This window comes from Stegodyphus dumicola, chromosome 8 (genome assembly GCF_044657685.1).
Source record: "Stegodyphus dumicola isolate Sdum_Otavi_A_Nest chromosome 8, ASM4465768v1".
NCBI lineage: Eukaryota > Metazoa > Arthropoda > Arachnida > Araneae > Eresidae > Stegodyphus > Stegodyphus dumicola.
The window spans coordinates 136,659,870-136,678,827 of NC_140775.1; the positions used below are offsets into that span (position 1 = coordinate 136,659,870).

General features: G+C 32.3%; 1 protein-coding gene across 2 annotated transcripts in view; it reads right to left on the reverse strand.

Moving 5' to 3' along the window:
* LOC118203882 (structural maintenance of chromosomes protein 4-like) overlaps nucleotides 1–18,958 on the reverse strand; it is a 233,953-nt gene that overhangs the window by 95,545 nt on the left and 119,450 nt on the right. For both annotated transcript variants that reach the window (XM_085822460.1, XM_085822461.1), the window contains exons 11-13: nucleotides 6,776–6,883; nucleotides 6,478–6,599; nucleotides 4,546–4,654 (exon numbers count right to left, since the gene is read on the reverse strand). In XM_085822460.1, the coding sequence (XP_085678586.1) occupies nucleotides 4,546–4,654; nucleotides 6,478–6,599; nucleotides 6,776–6,883 (339 nt within the window). The remainder of the gene's footprint in view (nucleotides 1–4,545; nucleotides 4,655–6,477; nucleotides 6,600–6,775; nucleotides 6,884–18,958) is intronic.

An 18,958-nucleotide genomic window follows, 5' to 3' on the forward strand; every position in this document is an offset into this window, starting at 1 on the left:
TGATTACTATTTTTTTTTATTTTACTGAAAAATGGCAAGGTATTTATTAAAAAGGAAAAAAAAAAAAGGTTTAAAAAGATTTTGCGGTAAAATTCTAGTATATGGTAAGGCTTTGTGGCACGATTTTGAAAATTGTCGCCAAGACCAAAATGACCCGTTTACTGCGCATCAAGATGTTGCCAAATCCCATTATTATTCTAACCAAAGAACGTCTATGTAAAAAAGAAAAGGTTCCATACAAGTAAAATGCTATTACGCCGCTAGAATGCAGAGGGAAAATTTGCCAAGGGATTTGGCGACGGAACCTGGCGGCCAGAATTTCCCTCTCCGCGATGTGTACAGGAAATTGAGAAACACGTGTTAAGAAGAAATGCTCTTTGACAAAAAGAAAACTACAAAAATCTGTTTTTAAATTATTGCGAAAAATCCAAGAAGAAACGTTTTATCAAAGGACGTTTCTTCTTGGATTTTTTGCAATAATTTTAAAAACGGATTTTCGTAGTTTTTTTTCCCCCTGAAAATAACTAATCCATGAATTAATTTACTTGCGCCAAAAAATATTTTCTTTTCCTTTAGAGTTTAATCACTTACGCTAAGACTAAACTTCACGGTTGCAGTGCCGTGCACTACAATATAACAAGCGGTAAAGTGTCTCATTTACGCCGCTCCACATCTGCAAGTGCAATAAAGAGCTGTAACTCGAAATAAACAATCTGATTGTTAGGTGACGTGTGCACCACGTTATTTTCATTTTTGTGATAAATGCTTATCGACGTGGTGTTCACGTCGCTCGCTGTTTGAGACAAAAGCATCTTGACGTGCGTGGCACGTCTTTTTAGCGCAAGTGGTTAAAGAAATTTTAAACGATATTCATTTTATGAACTCTTGATAATGTGACCTTTGAACTTCGACACCGGTTTCGAGCTTTGGCGACAGATATATCAGACATGCACAGCTGTTTCCCTCTACGATGGAATGGAGCCACAGCCACGTCTGTTGCAGAGAGGTTTTCTTTCTTTACAATACATATTCTTTGATTCTAACCTCCATGGTACCGTATACTAGGATTAAACCCATTTTGTTTTATACGAGAACAGGTACTTTCTTTAGTTCATGCACTGCACATGCGATTCTCGAGAATACTGGAAACCAAAAGTTGCGGGAAAGTTGCTTTGCCTTTCTAATAGACAATCAAATTGGAGCTGCGAAAATTGGCTCTATGCCAGCTACCCGAATGACACTCACGTGATACATAATTCGCCAGAAAAGTTACCTCTTCCGACGTCGGCGCAAAAATCACTTTTTTGGGCGGGATCGTTGTATGAACTTCCCTGACTTTTCCAGATTTTGACAAAAATACTTAAATTCCCTGACTTTTCCCTGAATATTTTGGTCAATTTTCGAATTCCCTGACTTTTCCCGGTTCTCCCGGTAGCGTGGCAACCCTGATAATAAACAAGACAACAAGCAGTATGAGTCTTGCCAAGACCTAGATAAAAAATTATCGAAATCAGACCTGGAACTACGCTGTCTTTTCTGGTGATGAGGAAACTCGAAAAAGGCTTGCACATCCCTTGCACTTCCAATGCCCTCCAACTTGTAGTATGACATAGAAAGGGGGAAAACAATGTCACTGGGCAATAGCCAATGTCAAGTGACTGTCCGTTGGCGGCAACCTGACTTACAGCAAAAGCGGGGTGAAAGATGTGGAAAAAGTTAAAAATGGCGTCTTGTCATAGTAGTTTGAGGAAAAAGGACTGGGAAAAAGTGAAAGTGGCTAATTCAGAAAGAAAGGCCTCTAAAGTAAGAATGAAAAAATAGTAATTTGTTACTTAAAGTCGTAATTCTTCAAGCTAGAGGGCTATCAAGCTGCCAGAAATGAAAAGGCCCATTTGTTAATAATAGAATAGAATTAGCCATCAAAGTAATTTCAAAACTATTTAAAAATATTATTAAAAGTATTGTGCCAAATTTTAAGAGGAAAGATGATGGAGTGACAAGAATTATCTGTACATTTATACATTAGATTTTCAGAATCAGCCATCCACTTTATACCGTCCAATTGGGCTTTAAGTATAAAATTTCATTATCTAATTCAAAAAATCTAAAAATTGGTAAGGCTAATGCCAGCTTTTTTTAAGGTATTTTTAATTATTTTTTGAGGAATGAGGTTATTTTTCAAAATTGTCACGAAGTATAGTACTTCTTTTCTTGAAGGTGTTTTGCTGTATTGCAGATTCTTTTAATTCTAAGCAGCTGTAAGTAAATTGTGTTGAGGATGACTCTTTTGGAAATATTTGAATTCCAGTTGGTTAATTTAAGTGTTGAAAAGTTGAATTCTCTTCTTTTGTCATAGACGTTTAATAAATTGTAATCTATAATATGTAAATCAAGGTAGACTATATTATGTTGCACGGTATTTGTAGTATTAAGTTTTAGGCATGAAGGGTAGATATTAACATTTTCTATCTTCTTGAAGTTGTTGAAGGCTATTACATCATCAATATATCGAAAGATGTGTTGGTAAAATTTATGATCTTCTTTACTGAGTGAACGTATAAAAGTTAATTCTTTTGTAAAAAGGAATAATTCACAAACAGAACTTGAAAAATTACCTCCCATAGGAATTCCCTGTATTTGTTTAAAGATGTTGTTGTTAAATTGAATAAAATTATTGAAAAGTCTGCATGAAAGAAAAAGTTGCCATTTTTCTGTATTTATTATTGTAGAAATTTGTGGAAATAATTCAGGAAGAGCAAGTAAATTTTATGAATTTCTTCAAGTGGTAAAGTAGTATAGAGGTTTTCAAAGTCGTAGTATTGGATATTTTCTATTTTAAGTGTATTTATAGTATTTAGAACCTGTTCGTTACTTGAAATCATCCAGTTGCAATGTAGATATTTAAAATCATAGTTATTAATGAGGTCACGTATTAGACATAATTTTTGCACAAAGAGATAATCTATTTCTTTAAGATATATATATATATATATATATATATAATTATATTATATATCAAATGTTGTATGATCTTAAATTCACTTAGTGCGAAATCGAGTTATTCTACTACTTGCGCAATTGCTGCAAAGCAAGTTAATAATAATTTATTTACTAAAGAATATTGATTATACTGTCTCCCAAGATTAATTTTAGTAGAAATATCTTAAAAGAGTGAATAGATATATAGTAAGTTCTATTTCGAAAAATGTTAAAAATGTTTAAAGGAGACTTGAATTAATTCATGAATAACAAAATTTCAGTTGTAAAAATAAATAAATTAAAAGCAAGTAATTAAGTTAAATTCAAGTAACCATTGCCATTGATTAGAAATCAGTTGAATTTTCAAGGGGAACAAACTTTTCAAAGGGTTTGGCATTGCCTTATTGCTTTACTCGAGCAATAAGGCGATGCCAAACCGGCAATTCAAGCTGGGCCAAACATTTCCGTGAATAGAAGGGATAAAGAACCAACGCAGAGAACCAAAGAACTCATTCTGATAAAGCATGTTAGCTAATTCAATTTTGAGTGAAAAGTAATTTCTGCAGTAAAATTGATATCGCTCGAGTAACTATCCCCCGACACCCTCATGTTTATGCATTTTAGTTCAAAACTATTTGTAAAAATGGAAATTCAAGTCCCCGTTATACATTGTTAACATTTTTCGAAATTGAACTTACTATGTATGGATTCACTCTTTTAAGATATTTCTACTAAAACTAATCTTGGGAGATAATATAATCAATATTCTTTAGTAAATAAATTGTTATGATTATATTATATACATATATATATAATTATATTAATCTTATATATAGAGAGACACATATATAAATATATTAATCTTTCATACCACTGAATGGCATGTTGCACATATTCCATTTTATCTGATACATACAAATCGGAAACTTTCATAAATGTACTTAACAGGTTCCACCCGTAAAATGCACTGCAAGTAACTGTGGTACCTCCTTATGATGCTGTAACACCCTTAAATGAATACCCCATAATTCTTTCAAAATATTTCTTTTTTAAAACAGAATCTTGAAAATACTGCTATGATAGTTTTTTATGAAACACGAAAAGTGAAACTTTATTCCAGGGGCTGCGCTTACACCAATTTTCATTCTTGTTTATCCCGCCCTTTAAATTTCAGTATCTTGATGGCATGAAACAAGAAAATTACACAAATGGCAATGATTTTGTTATATTTGTTCCCCAAGAAGTAAGAACAAGTGCAGAAATTTCTTTTCATACAGTTACATATTATACAATATTACAATTTATTCAGGTGTTTAATTCAACACTAAGCTACTGAAGAGCAAATTAAATAAGTTTAAAAATTACTGAAAATAAAAGTAATGAAAATTAGCAACAAATATTCCTTGAAGATAAACCAAAGTAGAAAAAATTAAGTTCTTAAAATAAATACTAAATATCTAAAATTCAGATATCAGATATTTGAAATTTCTTATTAAACAAATACAAAAAAAAAAAAAAAAAAAAAAAAAAATTTAACTACAATAAGTAGACAAAATTTTCCACAACCTCTTCAGCTATATTTTTTTCACTTTCAATTGTATTTGCAAGCTGGGGATTTAGAGAGCTTAATTCATTTTCAAGTTTCTGTATTTGTTCCTGTTCTTCATGCAGCAATCTATTAAAATACAATAAAAAATACAATTTTATTCCTAATATAACTAATAGATTAAGTTTACATAGAAACTGAAAACAATTTTCAAATAAAATCTATGAAATGCTAAAATTTAAGAATGATGTTTTAAAATACCACCCAAAAAATCTAGCTACTGTGACTCAATATAAACATTTTGTAATGAAATCGGGGGGAAAAAAATGATTATTTCTAAACAGAGTAGAGAGGGAGGGAAAGGGAAATTTTAACTACTGACTTTATTAATGAATTTTATTGATAGTTGCTTATTTCTGAATATAAAATATCTGTGTCTTCATTTATGAAATACTTATTTTCCTAATTAAATACACAACCATGTATGTACTACGTTCAACAACAGTGTGACTGTGAACCTAAATACCAGTTTTACAAATAATGAATACCAGGATATTTGAGTATTGAAACATATTGGCAAAAAGAAAACTTGAAAAAATTCCATATTACACATGTAAAAGATTTATACAGGGTCATTCAAAATTACTTTTACAAATTAAGAGGGGTGATAGTACTCAACTCATCCATATGAGCAACAATTACCATAGAACATAGGGTCACATTCCACTCCGAGAGGCAGAAAAGAATATTAAAATTCCAATCTGAACTTACAACGAGCGAGACAAAATGTTGCATAATCAGTTTAGTAACAAACTCACAGAGAGTGCACAAAGCTGATAAAACCAAAAACTTGCCCTTCGAGTGCTAATTCGAGCTCAGACTTTGAAAGCAAAAACTCAAATGCACATTTTTGGTTGGCAAGGTCTCAACCTCGCAAACGATTGCAACAAGTTAATTATGTAATCAAGGGCTGAATATTATCAACTAACTCCAATGTCCGCTGTATGCCTAGATTAGCATGAAAAACTTATGCTGTGTTTCGGTGGTCAGAGCTTCGTGTCTCATAGAAGGGCACTTCAAGTAGAATGAGTGCAGCAGAGTAAGTTCAGGAAGACACGATAGAAGATGGCTAAGAGAAAAACAACTGCTACCTTGATATCAAAGTAGTTTTCCCCCTAATAATTTAGATAATTAACTTTTTGAAATCATTTGCGAGGTTGAGACCTTGCCAACCAAAGATGTGCGCTTGAGTTTTAGCCATCAAAGTCTCAGCTCTAATTAACACTCGAACGTCAAATTTTCGGTTTTATCCATTTTGTGCATTCTCTGTGAGTTTGTCACTAAACTGATTGTGCAACATTTGGTCTCGTTCATCACAGTTGTAAGTTCAGATTGGAATTCTAGTATTCTTCTTTTCTGCCTCTCAAGAGTGGAATGCAACCCTATGTTCTATGATAATTATTGCTCATCTGGGTGAGTACTCCTCTTAATTTGTAAAAATGATTTAGAATCACCCTGTATAGTAATATCCTCTTTTATATAAACAAACAATAAAAAAGTTTAATAAAACTTCTTTAATTCCTATCCATTGTAAAAATATGTACATTTCTGTCTTTATTCTAAAATTTAACAATTAATTTTACTTCATGCAAGTTGCTAAACTGAAATCTTGCTTATATGAAATAATAATAAATAAAAATAAACATAGTATAGTTGCTTTTGCCCATGTCTGAGACCATTTATATCAAAACAATCTTCTAAACACAGAGTCTAGAGTGCATTTGTTATTATACAAGGCCCTTCAGCACCAGTTTGACCAGCTCCATTTCATATTTGCTCAATAACATATTAGAATACGGAATTTAGCATTTCGTTACCTTCCCTTAACATTAACCTTGTAACAGAATTTCACTTACTTTTAAATACTCCTACTTCATGAATAATTAACTTACTTTTCATCTTTTTTGGATGTTTGAATGGTTTGCTCATAAGAAGTCTCCAAAGATGAAAGCTGCTGAACTGCCTTTTTCTCACTACTTACGTAAAGATCAAGTTCAGATTGTGATAAATTCATCTGAAAGTATAAGAAAGTACATAAAATCAATGAAAAGGATTTTTCAAATGAGTCAAATTATATGACTCTAAAGAAACAGATACTAAAGATATTAAAAATTACACTTAATGTGCAAAATATCACTGAATATGAAACAAACAGAAATACATGTTCGAAGAGATAAATCAATCTCTCACCTCTGATTTTAGTTCGTAAACATTATTTTTCAATACAATTAATTCTTTTTCAAATTTGTCCTTCTTTTCTTGCAGCATATCAGTTTCTTGTGTTACAGATTCCATAACCTAATTATTATGTAATTCAAATTAATACATATAAATTCACATGTACATACATTGTACTTACAACAGTTTCTTATATATATATATTTTCTCCTTCCCTTATGTCTAATTATTTCATAAATTCTAAAAAATAAACTTTAAAACATTACACAGTGCTAATATTAATTTTATTATTTCCAAGAGCCATTACAAAGCACATCAACCAAATGGAACGTTTTACATTAAATATTCTCTTCACAAGAATAAAGTTTCTGACTACCCTCCTCCTCCTTTTTGGCATTTTACATCACATAATTTTGATTTCATTATTTGTTTTGAACATTCTTATATAAAAGGCAATATTCACATTTATCTCATATAATAAAATTATTTTACAAACTAAATACTTATTGAATACAACTGTAGAGGTTACTTTCAGTTTCTAACAGTTATTTAAATTTAAACATGCTTTACTGTCTATTCTCTTTCCCCATCTACTATTCCCTACCAAAATGAGTTTTCAGTATCGCGTTGCATGCAAATGAGTTAGAAGGAGTATTTAAGGAAGGTTCAGCGGATTATCGATTTTTCCAGATTATAGATCATCAGTTTAAATCTGGTAAGATGGCATACAGAAATTATAAAATTAAAAATATGAAACCGTAATTTATGAAATAAAGAACAATTATGATCTAAAGGGTATCAAAATTTACAAAAAAAAAAAGCTTAATATTTATTTGTTTACTTTATTAAACATTTCTTTCAATGTAAGTTGTTTAAATTGCTTCGTTTTTTATGTGATAATACATTCTCTTTAATTCTTTAAACAGACATAATTTCTTGTTCAGTTACAAAGTTCCGCTGTTCAAGTCCTATAATTGCTGTGTTGAGAATACCGACTAATTTGTCAACTGAAATTTTTTCGTTCTCAATAACCTCTGTTACTTTCTTCGCTATCGGAAACGAATTATAATGACGAGGAATTTGATTTAAATCATATCAAAGATGGCATACATCGAGATGAAATACTACATTTAATAAAGAATTATAAGCCAAATAAAATAAAAACATCTGCCCTGAAGATAAGGATAGTGCTGACAGATCAACTTCCAATTCATTGTGCGGCGCCACGGCGTTAAAGATAAACAAAGTTTAGATAAACAAACGTTAAAGTTTAGATAAACAAAGGATATGCCTTTATCCATTTTTTGTAGCAATTCCACTTTTTGTTTAATGAACTGTAGATCATTTACATATTAATAAATATATACCAGAAATTCTATTTGACATAATCGAAAGTTCAAGCTTACTTTTATAAAATTGCTCTGCAAAAAATAATAAGCCGGATCCAATTCAAAGATTAAGGAACAACGCAATCTGCAACATTAACGGAAATAGATAATTAAATAATTTTAGCTTAGCTTATACCATCCATTATACATTAAACGCGCACTCGTAAATGCATTTTGCGCACGCGCACAAGCATATTCTCAGCCGTAAAGGCCTTACGCGCCTGCATCAACGGAACGCATGCGCAGAAGGTTTGAAGCTTTGATGTCTGGATTATGGGTGTCCAAATTAACGACTTTTGACTGTATAATTCAGGCTTGATTGTCTCAGTGTGCGATAGAAGCAAGATAAAATTTAACGGAACCACTTGTCGTTAGTCTCCAAGCTCATGATGCATAACCCAATATGTATAGCTAAGGATAGTTAAATTTGATAATGATAGCTGCTAATTTAAAAGGTTTTCGGATATTGCAAAACAAAAGTGAAACTTTTCAATTAACGGATTTTGTAAAGAAATGTGGAGAAGCAGTAATAAATGAAGATGATACAAAAGAAGTGTTTCATTGTGATGACAATGCTATCAATCAATTAATGAATGGCAAAATCTGTAGTATGGTTCTAGATCCAGAAAATACCAGTACTGATAGTGAAGAAAGTGACAGAGAAATTACAGAAAACGAGAAAATTTCGATTGACAAGTTAATCGGAATTCTTGAAACAGTTGTTACTGGACTTCAACAATGTAACTAAACAACAGATTATGATCTGTCTACAGAATTAAAAAAAAAGTATTAGCACAAAAAACGAAGCAACTTAAACAATTTACATTGAAAGAAATGTTTAATAAGGTAAACAAGTAAATATTAAGTTTTTTTGTGGGGGCAAATTTTGATACCCTTTAGATCATAAATACTTCGTTATTTCATAAATCACGATTTTGTATTTTTAATTTTATTATTTCTACATGCCATCTTACTAGATTTAAACTGATGATCTAATATCCAGAAAAATCCCAAATTCAGAATCACCCAAGTCCCGACAAGTCCGGATTTCGGACTTTGCACTGTATTAGATTATTTTCTTATCTTGATTTAAAAGCTCAAATGGAGGCTTTCCTGTAAACCTGAGAAGGGTCCATCTGTAATTATGTCTTCGAGTGAATAAAAGAGTATTTTAACCCTTCTCCTGACTCTGTCATTAAATACTCGAACTCAGTGCTAAGTCCCTCTACGTTCAGCATAGAAAAGATAGCGAGCAAAATTATACAGTAATTAAAGTGCATATCAAATAAATTCTGCTGAATTATATTGTTATTTTAAACTAATTGCAGACAAAATTGTATTAAATACAATAACAAATAAAAATTTATAATAAATCCTTTCTCTATGTATACATACTAAATACTATGCACTGCAGAATTTCATTTTCTCAAATGTTTATAACATTTGACAACAAACTCTAATTTTCTTAAACCAGAATTTTACCACAGCCGTTTTTCTCTCGGCAAGGCTGCTTTAGAAGATACCCGATAATGATCTAATTAATTTATACTCCTTTCAAATTATATCAATTTGTTGTTGTTATTTGCTTCAAATCTTGAATGAAAGTTTCCTAACCTTCTCCAAACTTAACTCCTGGGATCTCAAACTAAATTTATAACACCTCATATGCTACAATTCCCGTTACATAACCGGTCTGTTGTAAACTACAGTTCGCCTCACGTAACTCAACATTCAACAATAAATTTTGTCCTCTATCATGATATGTGCAAAATTTTGGTAAAACAAATCTCCATGTCCTTTGTATTATGGCATAAATTAAAGTAATGCCACAAATAAATTGTGCCACAAATAAATTGTGGCATTAGCATTATTTAGTGTTACTTAAGTCTGTTTCTAATATTTATACTAGAGTGCAAAAATTACCAAATACTATTAGCTTATTACCAAATACTATTATTTTAAACTGAAAATGGTTAAAGCCTCTCAGAACTGGTACTTTGACATAACTTCTATTTCTCATAAATAGTTCAGCTGCATGGAATTGTCGCAGTTTTTGCCATGTGTAATGTAAGCATGATTAGCTTCTTTTAAATTTATCCTTCATAAAACTATTCCACTAGGTAGATTTCTTTCATAACTTGCCTTAATTGAGTCATCCTGCTAATTAAGAATTTATTAAAGTTAATATGTTAAGCAAAAATTTGATAATTGCTATTAACTATTAAAATGTACAATTTTACTGACAGTGTTTCACTTCAATTATTGTGTGTTTAATTCATTTTAAGTATATGTAAGCAAATGCACACACAGAATTATGTTATCATTAATCTAATTTATTAATTTGTGGGCTGTTTTTTAGAAAATTCATTAATGATTTACCGTATTTGATGGCATATAAGACGCACCCTTATTTAGCAGCAGATTTTATCACAAGGAAGAAATGTTTCAATAGTCCTTGCGACAGCGCGGTATCACAATAACTTAAAATGTGTTTTTTTTTACTTCTCACGTTTCGTAAAAGCCAAATAAACAATCATTAAATGGAATTATCAAACATATTTTTATTAAGGAAAATTAACAAACGGCAAGCTATTTTGAACATGGTATGTAAATTTCAATAATGAATAAATGAATGAACGGCAAGCAATCAAATATAATACAAAATAAAGCAGAAACAACAAAAAAACACAGATTCAAGGAAAACGTTGCCTACCATGAAATTAGACTTTAATCACTTTCAAAACCATAAAAATCCTTTTCACTATCATCATCATCGAAAACAAGAATATCGTCATCACTACTGTTTCTGTCATCGCTAGTATCACCTTCTTCGAATAATGCGTCGTCTTCTGTTCCGTCAAGAGCATTACTGATTCCACACTTCTTAAAGAACTTAGCAATTACTTCAGCTTTTACGTCCTCCCAAGATCTTTTTACTCACTTGCACACTTGTGAAATAGAGGGCCGCTTCATTCTACCTGAGGGTGTGAGGGCGTGATGTGGCTCTCCTATCCACCTGTTCCATCATTCTCGCACTTTTTCCTTAAATGGCTTATTCACGATACATCTAAAGGCTACTATTGGCCAGCCCACCAGGAATGACAGCTATCTGTGTTTTTAATTATCTCACTTTATTCTTTATGGTTTCAGTTCTATGGGCCCGAAACTGATCCAAAACCAAAAGAGGGGGTTTTTTTTAAGAGTCCACCAGGTCGCCTCTCTCATACATTCTGTAACCACAGTTTCATTCCAGCTTCCTCCCTCCAGCCTTTCGGATGAACATGAACAATTACACCCGTTGGAAGTTTTTCTTTCGGATGAGTTTTTCTTCTGAATATGAAAAACGGCGGTAGTTTTGTGCCATCAGCACAACATGTTAGAACTACCGTATATCAGGTTTTTTCATGATTTTCATATTTTCCTGGGTATTTTTTTTAAACGAATAGTTTTAAGCACCGATACCGACACGTTTATACAGAGTAGCGCCAATACCGACACAAGTGTTAACTGATTCAAAGAAAGTCTATGTAAAGAAGGAAAGGCTCCATAGATGTAATGTGACTGTCAAACCTGTTCGAACTTCGACATCAGCTTCGAGCTTTGGCAATTTTTGGTGACAGATATTTCACACATGCGCAAAATAAGTATTTTCTTATTTTGCTGAGAATGCTCATGAATGTAGACATAAAATATTTTAAATTGCAAACTGATATGGCATTATTATCTTAATTAAAGATTTGTATTCTGATTCTGGGGGAATTTACTGATAATACTTTTAATTGTGTATTGGTTTTTTTAAATAATTTAATGCATAAAATTTCCTGTATTAAATATGCTTTTTAGTACTTATGTAAAGTAAGTAAAAGATAATGTTAACCATAAAACATCATAAATGTAATAATTTAAATTATTTTTAACTTTTATTTTAAATCAAACAGCAAGAATGTCTTAGCCATCATATGTACTAGATCATCAATTTGTATTTGTTCAAATAGCATTGGGCTCTTGAATTTGCATTCTGTTTAGCCCCATAAGTTAAATTTTTAAGCAAGCAGTTCTGGCACATTTTAGGTGCAAAATTTTATTATAATTTTGTACTAATATTCTTGACAAAACAAGAATGAATTCCCCCTGAAGAGAATTTAACTTGAAACTGAAAATTAATTTTAGTTGCTATGCCTTTAACTATAGCATTTTAAAAGATCCTTTGATTTATATTAAGTTCTTTATCCTTAAATTATTTTAGTAAATGAAGAATTTCATTTTTCAAAGCAAAATGTGCTATTGGTCATGCTGCTAATTTAGTACACACCTCTCCTTGCATTTAATTAAAATAATTCACTCTGATTTGTAAAACATGACATATTTAGACAAAATTTTAAACCATAGTATGTATATTTATAAGGCATTTTTCTTTTTGTTCTAATGCATTATATGCCAATTTTAACAACAGAAAACATTTGCTTGTCTAAAAATTAAGTCAAAATATTTCCTGTTCATACATTTCATGTAATATGGAGAACTGCATGTTAACGAAATGCTCTTTTTGTAAAATGATCATGATGCTAAGGGAAATGTTTCTCTTTGGCTCTGTTCAATAGGTTAATTAATGTATTTTAAAATAATTTGTTAATATTTAAGTATTATCAAATGAAGTAAAAAAAAAATCATTCATTTATTTTTGAAAATTTGCTCATTTCTGCTCTAAAGACTCAGCTTGATTTAATGTATCTTTCTGTATTCCAAAGTAATCCTAATTTGTGAAAATATTACAGATTAAGTGTAATTTCAGTCATATAAAAGTGCATATCTCAGAGATTATTATATTTAGTTAAGAATTTGATAACTGTTATTGCAAAGAGCATAGACTAGTGTCACTTAAATACCATTTACTATTGGTGAAATGCTTCATAATGATGGCAATACTTTTATTTGAGTCAACCCATGTGTAGAAACTGTATTGCACCAGATGGTGCTGTGTGGGCTTGAATTCCTTGTAGTGCAGAACTAGGATGACTGTCAAAGATTTAACATGAATGCGAAACACTAACTAAAGTTTATTATATGTGTTTCTCTTTGTTGTAAATGTATTTATTGTGTCATCAAATAAAATTTAGAGAAAATGACAAAAGGCGAGAATGTGTCTGATAGATAAGCGAAATTTCTTTATAATTTATTATTGAGTTTTAGCGACAAAGAATGTATATGCGTATTTGCAAATCTTTTTGGTGCCGAAACCCGGGAGAACCAGGAACCTTTAGATAAAGTAAATTGCGAATTGAATACTGCAAAATGTATTTAGTGAATTGAATAATTTAAATTGTTATGATGGATATTGAAGCTTGAAAAAAGATTAGAGCACCTGTCAGACGTGCAGCAATTGATACTATGAAACTGTTAGAAACTGAAATAAACAAACACGAAATATCAGTCATGTTATGAAAGGATACAAATTATACCAAAGTATTATTTATTGGCACATGTAGCATAAAGATTAAATTCATTTGCTACATTATTTACTATTCCTATAAAACTTGGTTATGCCAGTTTCACTGTCAGCATTTGAATTTAATCCTTAATTTGGTGTTACTGAAATTAAAAAAGAAGAAAAAATATCTAGCAGTTTTGAATATTTAATAATATTTTCAATTTTCAATATTTATTAATTTTCATTAATATTTTGGTAGTGTTAATTTTACTAATTGTTGTCTTCACTTATATTTCAGATGATGAATTTGTTTTTCTGTTATTCTTATATTTTTGTGAAGACTTGTAAAATTTTGAAATTTAATGTAAAACTAGATAATTAAAATAATGTCTGTTAATATCATGGCTTCATCATTTTGATCCCAACAGTAAAAAAATAGAAACAAATTTAACATATGAACAATCAATCGTTAATTATAATTCATTCTTTCTGAAGATTTTAGAAATATAACTGAAATCATAACATATGTCATTAAGTTTTCAAAAATTAACCTAGTCATGCATTAAACATGACAATTGTCTGTTTATAAAAATATTTTGTGTTAATATACCTAAAACAAATAAAATTTAATTGAACAGTATTGTAAATAGCATAATAAATTTTAGGATTGAGGATTTTTATAATTACTATTATTATTGATGTTGAACTGAAAAGAGAATTACTCTTTCCTTCGGAGTTAAGAATGAAAAAGCATCATGTGAAAGGTGCATTTTAGTTTACATTGAATGATTTTTAAATTCTATTGACTTTTCTCAGAATAATAATATTAAGAGTTTTCTCTCTCTCTCTCTCTCTCTCTCTTTTTTTTTTTTTTTTTTAAAGCAGTCACTATTTTCTAATTTATATATTCTTTGTTATTATTCATTTAAACTGGATTTCAATTTACATGACACATATCAAACCATAATTTTAGAGATTGATACTACATCAATTAGTATATATTATTTTTCAATGGTCAAAATACACTGGTGAAATAAATTAAGAGAATTTTCATATTTGATCTACGGCCTCCAGAACTACTGGACAGGTCGTAATGAAATTTGATGTGAACATACGTAGGTTGATATAATACAAACAAAATAAACATTCAACAGTTATAATAGACACACATGTTCGTGTGTAACACTCATGGGAGTCTGATGATCTGAAACAGCAGTTGCAGAAGATGCAAAAGAAATGGGTTAATAAGGGGTATGGTCCCCTTTTACAGCCACACAGTCCTTCACTGTCATGTCATACTGGAAATAAGGCAGTTTATCAGTGCCTGTGGCAATTGGTCCCACGCATTCAGCAACACTGTTTACAGTTCCCACATGGTTCTCGGAGCGGGGTTGAGAGTTGCTATTGCCCTTCCCAGAGCATCCCAGACATGCTGTATAGAGTTGAGGTCTGGAGACTTGGCTGGCCAATCCATCCAATGAATATACTCACTCTCGAGAAATTCGTCGACCAGAAGAGCTCTATGTGGCCTCACGTTATTGTCCTGTAAGATGAACTGGGGGCCCACTGCTCCCACGAAAAGGCGAATACAGGGCTCTAAGACCTCATCCCTATACCTCACACCACTCATAGAGCCTCTGTCAAAGACGTGTGGAGGTGTGCGGCCATCCAACATGATGCCTGCCCAAACCATACTTTATGATCCCTTAATTTTGTTACTTGGTAACTCCTCTAAATTCCAGAAATTTTGTCTTCCCTAAATTCTGCTGTCCGGTGCGGCCATACGTGCTTCTGGGTTTATGTGAATAAAATGTCAGTTATTCTTAGTTCAAATAGCACTAAATGTCATCTTTTGGCCTATGAGAATTATTAATAAGATCTATTTTTAGCTTATGAAAAAAAACTTCTGTTAAATTTTTCCTCATCAGCATTTAGTGCATTTAACTTAAATTTGTAATCATCGCCAAGTGTAATGTCAAAGTAAAACGTTATTCAATTACTAATACAAAAAAAAAAAAAAAGTTTAGGCATTGCTGTATGAGACATTACTCAAGATGTCATGCGTTGATAAACAGACGGTGATGAAAGCAAAGTATAATAAATAATTATTTGCCAGGTTGGCATCAGGGATATAAAATATTAGTAGTTATAAAATTAACAGTGTTTTAATGTACACTCATGTCCATAAATTAAGGATAATTCGGAGTCCCGCGGAAATTGAACTCTAAAATAAATACATCATCTGTAAAATCACTACACACATCTTCAAGAATCATATGCAAATTTCAGGAAGTAACCAGATGACACCGATGGTATGTCACAATGACGAGAGTGTAAGAGAGTGATATATAAGGAATACAGGAAAAAGTAAAACTGTTTGCAGGCGCTTTATAAGCATTTCAGTGCAATAATCGAATAGTTATGACACAAAGGACGCATTTGCATGATTTTTTACCCGGTAGAATTATCGGCCGTCTGGAATGTGGGCGTACCCAACTGGAAGTATCAGACGAACTTGGAATTGCCCAGAGTATCATCTCCAGGCTTTGGCAACGATTCCAAGATGATGGTAATGTGAGTAGACGTTACAGCACAGGTCGCCCCAGAGTTACAATGCTGAATGAGGACCGGTATTTGGAAGTTACTGCCAAAAGAAACAGGCGGAGCACAGCCTCAGACCTGTCTCGTCAGCTCTCTTCAGCCACTGGTACGACAATTTCAAGGCAGACCGTGTACAGACGCTTAGGGCAGACTGGTTTATATGCTCGTAGACCTGTCAGATGCGTTCCACTTACTGCAATTCACTGTCGCCTGTGGTTAGCCTGGAGTAGAGAGCATGCATTGTGGACACCGCAAGAGTGGGCTTGTGTGATGTTTTCCGACGAGTCCAGGTTTAGCTTGCAGTCTGATTCTCACCGGACTTTCATATGGAGAGCTCCAGGTGCCCGTTACCACTAAGAAAACATCATTGAACGACACCGTTACGGTGGTGCAGGAGCTCGTTTGGAGTGGAATTATTCTGGGTTCCAGAACTGACTTGCATGTTCAAATTGGAACCATGACAAGCCAAGTCTATCGGGATGTCATTCTGGAGCAACATGTACGTTTGTTTCGGGGCGCCATGGGCGCACAATTTGTGTTTATGGATGACAATGCCCGTCCTCACTGTGCAAACATCGTAAGCAAATGCCTTCAATCGGAGGATATCACCCGTATGGACTGGCCAGCATTCTCGCCGGACTTGAATCCAGTAGAGCACGTGTGGGACATGCTTGGCCGACGAGTTGCAGCCCGTCAATCTCCTCCTACATGTCTACCGGAACTTCGGAGAGCATTGCTTTTTGAGTGGTGTAATATCCCCCAAGATCAGATCGATAATTTGATACTCAGCATGCCTAGGCATTGTACGAACTGTATTGCATCGTCTGGGAGACATACAATGTATTAACAATCATACCAACCATGTAATATTGGTTTTTTGTAAATAGGTGTTTTTTGTAATTTGCTCCAGGGAGAAAAAAATCGCTAATTTTTTTAATAATATCAAACATATAGCATCTTTTTTTGCTCTTTACCTTTTGTTTAATAAATAAGCTTTACAAATAAGTCAAATTTGTTTTGCTTCTAACTCTTCCTTTGCCTGATTTTGCATTATCCTTAATTTATGGACATGAGTGGAGAATATTTCAGTTTGTGATGTATGCCAAGCAGCTACGCAGCTATGGAGCCAAATTATTGATCACACAAATTTAATCTAAAATGATTGTTTCCTTAACAATAAGGTATTTTATTTAATGCTAAAGTGAAATTAAGAACTGGGATTCTCCATATGTTTTCTTACAGGAAAAAAAATCAAATGCGCATGCATAAAGCATAGAAAACTTTTTTTTTTTTTTTTTTTGGTGGTGGTTTTAGGGTTTGGATTTTAGATCATTCTGGATATTGGACGTCCAGATCTCAGACTTTGTACTGTATATATATTTAGCGCAAATATTAGGTTTTTTAAATTACTAATAATTACTTATTTTTAAAGGCACATAAATTCAAATTCTGCTTTTAATTCTAGTAATGTGATAATTATGAAATTTGTGTATGATAATACATACCCAATTACTTTGTTCAGCATCTTTTTCTTCTAATTTTTCTTTTGCTGAATGTTCGGCAATTTCCTTTTTGTACATAATTAATTCTTTTCTCAACTAATTAATAGATGAAGATTTAGTTAGCTTAATTGATTCAGTTGGAATTTTTTTGGCTTGCTGTAAGCATAAATAATTTCTTTGGTCATAATTAATACTAATCAGTATGAATTTTTTTACTTATTTATAGTTTTTTAAATCTTACCGAAGCCTAAAATGCAGCGCATACGTATTTGCAATAACTTTAAATTTTTATTTCTTGAAATGAATCAAGAAAGTGAGTTACATCGTTTAGAGTTTTTTACTTAACTGCGTGTAAGCAGTGGTGGGACCAGGGCTGTGAAGTCGGAATCGGAGTCAGGCAGATTTGGGGGTAAAAGGAGTCGGAGCTGGAGTTGCTAAAAACAGGTCGACTCCAACTCCAGTTTTCATTGGACAGTTTGAATTTGAAATGAAATTAAAGTGATTTGAAATACATTTAATGACAAACTGAGTTAATATTTTTATTTATGGAATATATACATTAATAAATAGTTATTTTCTATTTTATTGACATATTAATAAATAAATATAAGGGAGCAGGATGGATGTGATATTTGACATTATTGATTAAACTGATTCATTTAGTTACAAATCTCATTGGTAAATTTAGGTAAGCAGCAAGAACTCCCAAAATTGATGCCATTCTTAGGAAGTGAGCAGGAAAAGGAGCAATTATTGAGAGTAGCGTGATGGGGAATTACATATTTGATTATATAGATGTTGTTTGAATTAAGAACGTTTTTAGAAGATGTGCATAACCCTAATCTTTCACTAACAGAAAGACTGTGGAATAATATTGCAGAATTGGAAACTCTTCTTTCTACGCCGTATATAGCCACAAAAAAGCTACAATCCAAAGAATTAACAAGAGTTGAGAATGGAGGAATGTGATGCTTATTCTTCCTGAAATGGAGGGTTTATTGCAGAAGGAATCATTTCTTCTAAACCGCTTGGTGGTGAAGTAGCTAGCATGTTGCACAGGTACACCACAGGTTGGGGGTTCAATCCTCGGGCTGGGCAAGGTTGACTCAGCCTTTCATCCCTTGGATGTGTCGATAAAATGAGTACCAAGTTCGCTTGATGACTAAGCATCAGGGGCCCTGTGACAAGCTGAGCACTTGTCCAGGGCATATGCTGATGCACTTCAGAGCCCAAGACCAAAAAAGCAGATTTTAGGGCACTGCAGGCCGTGGCCCAC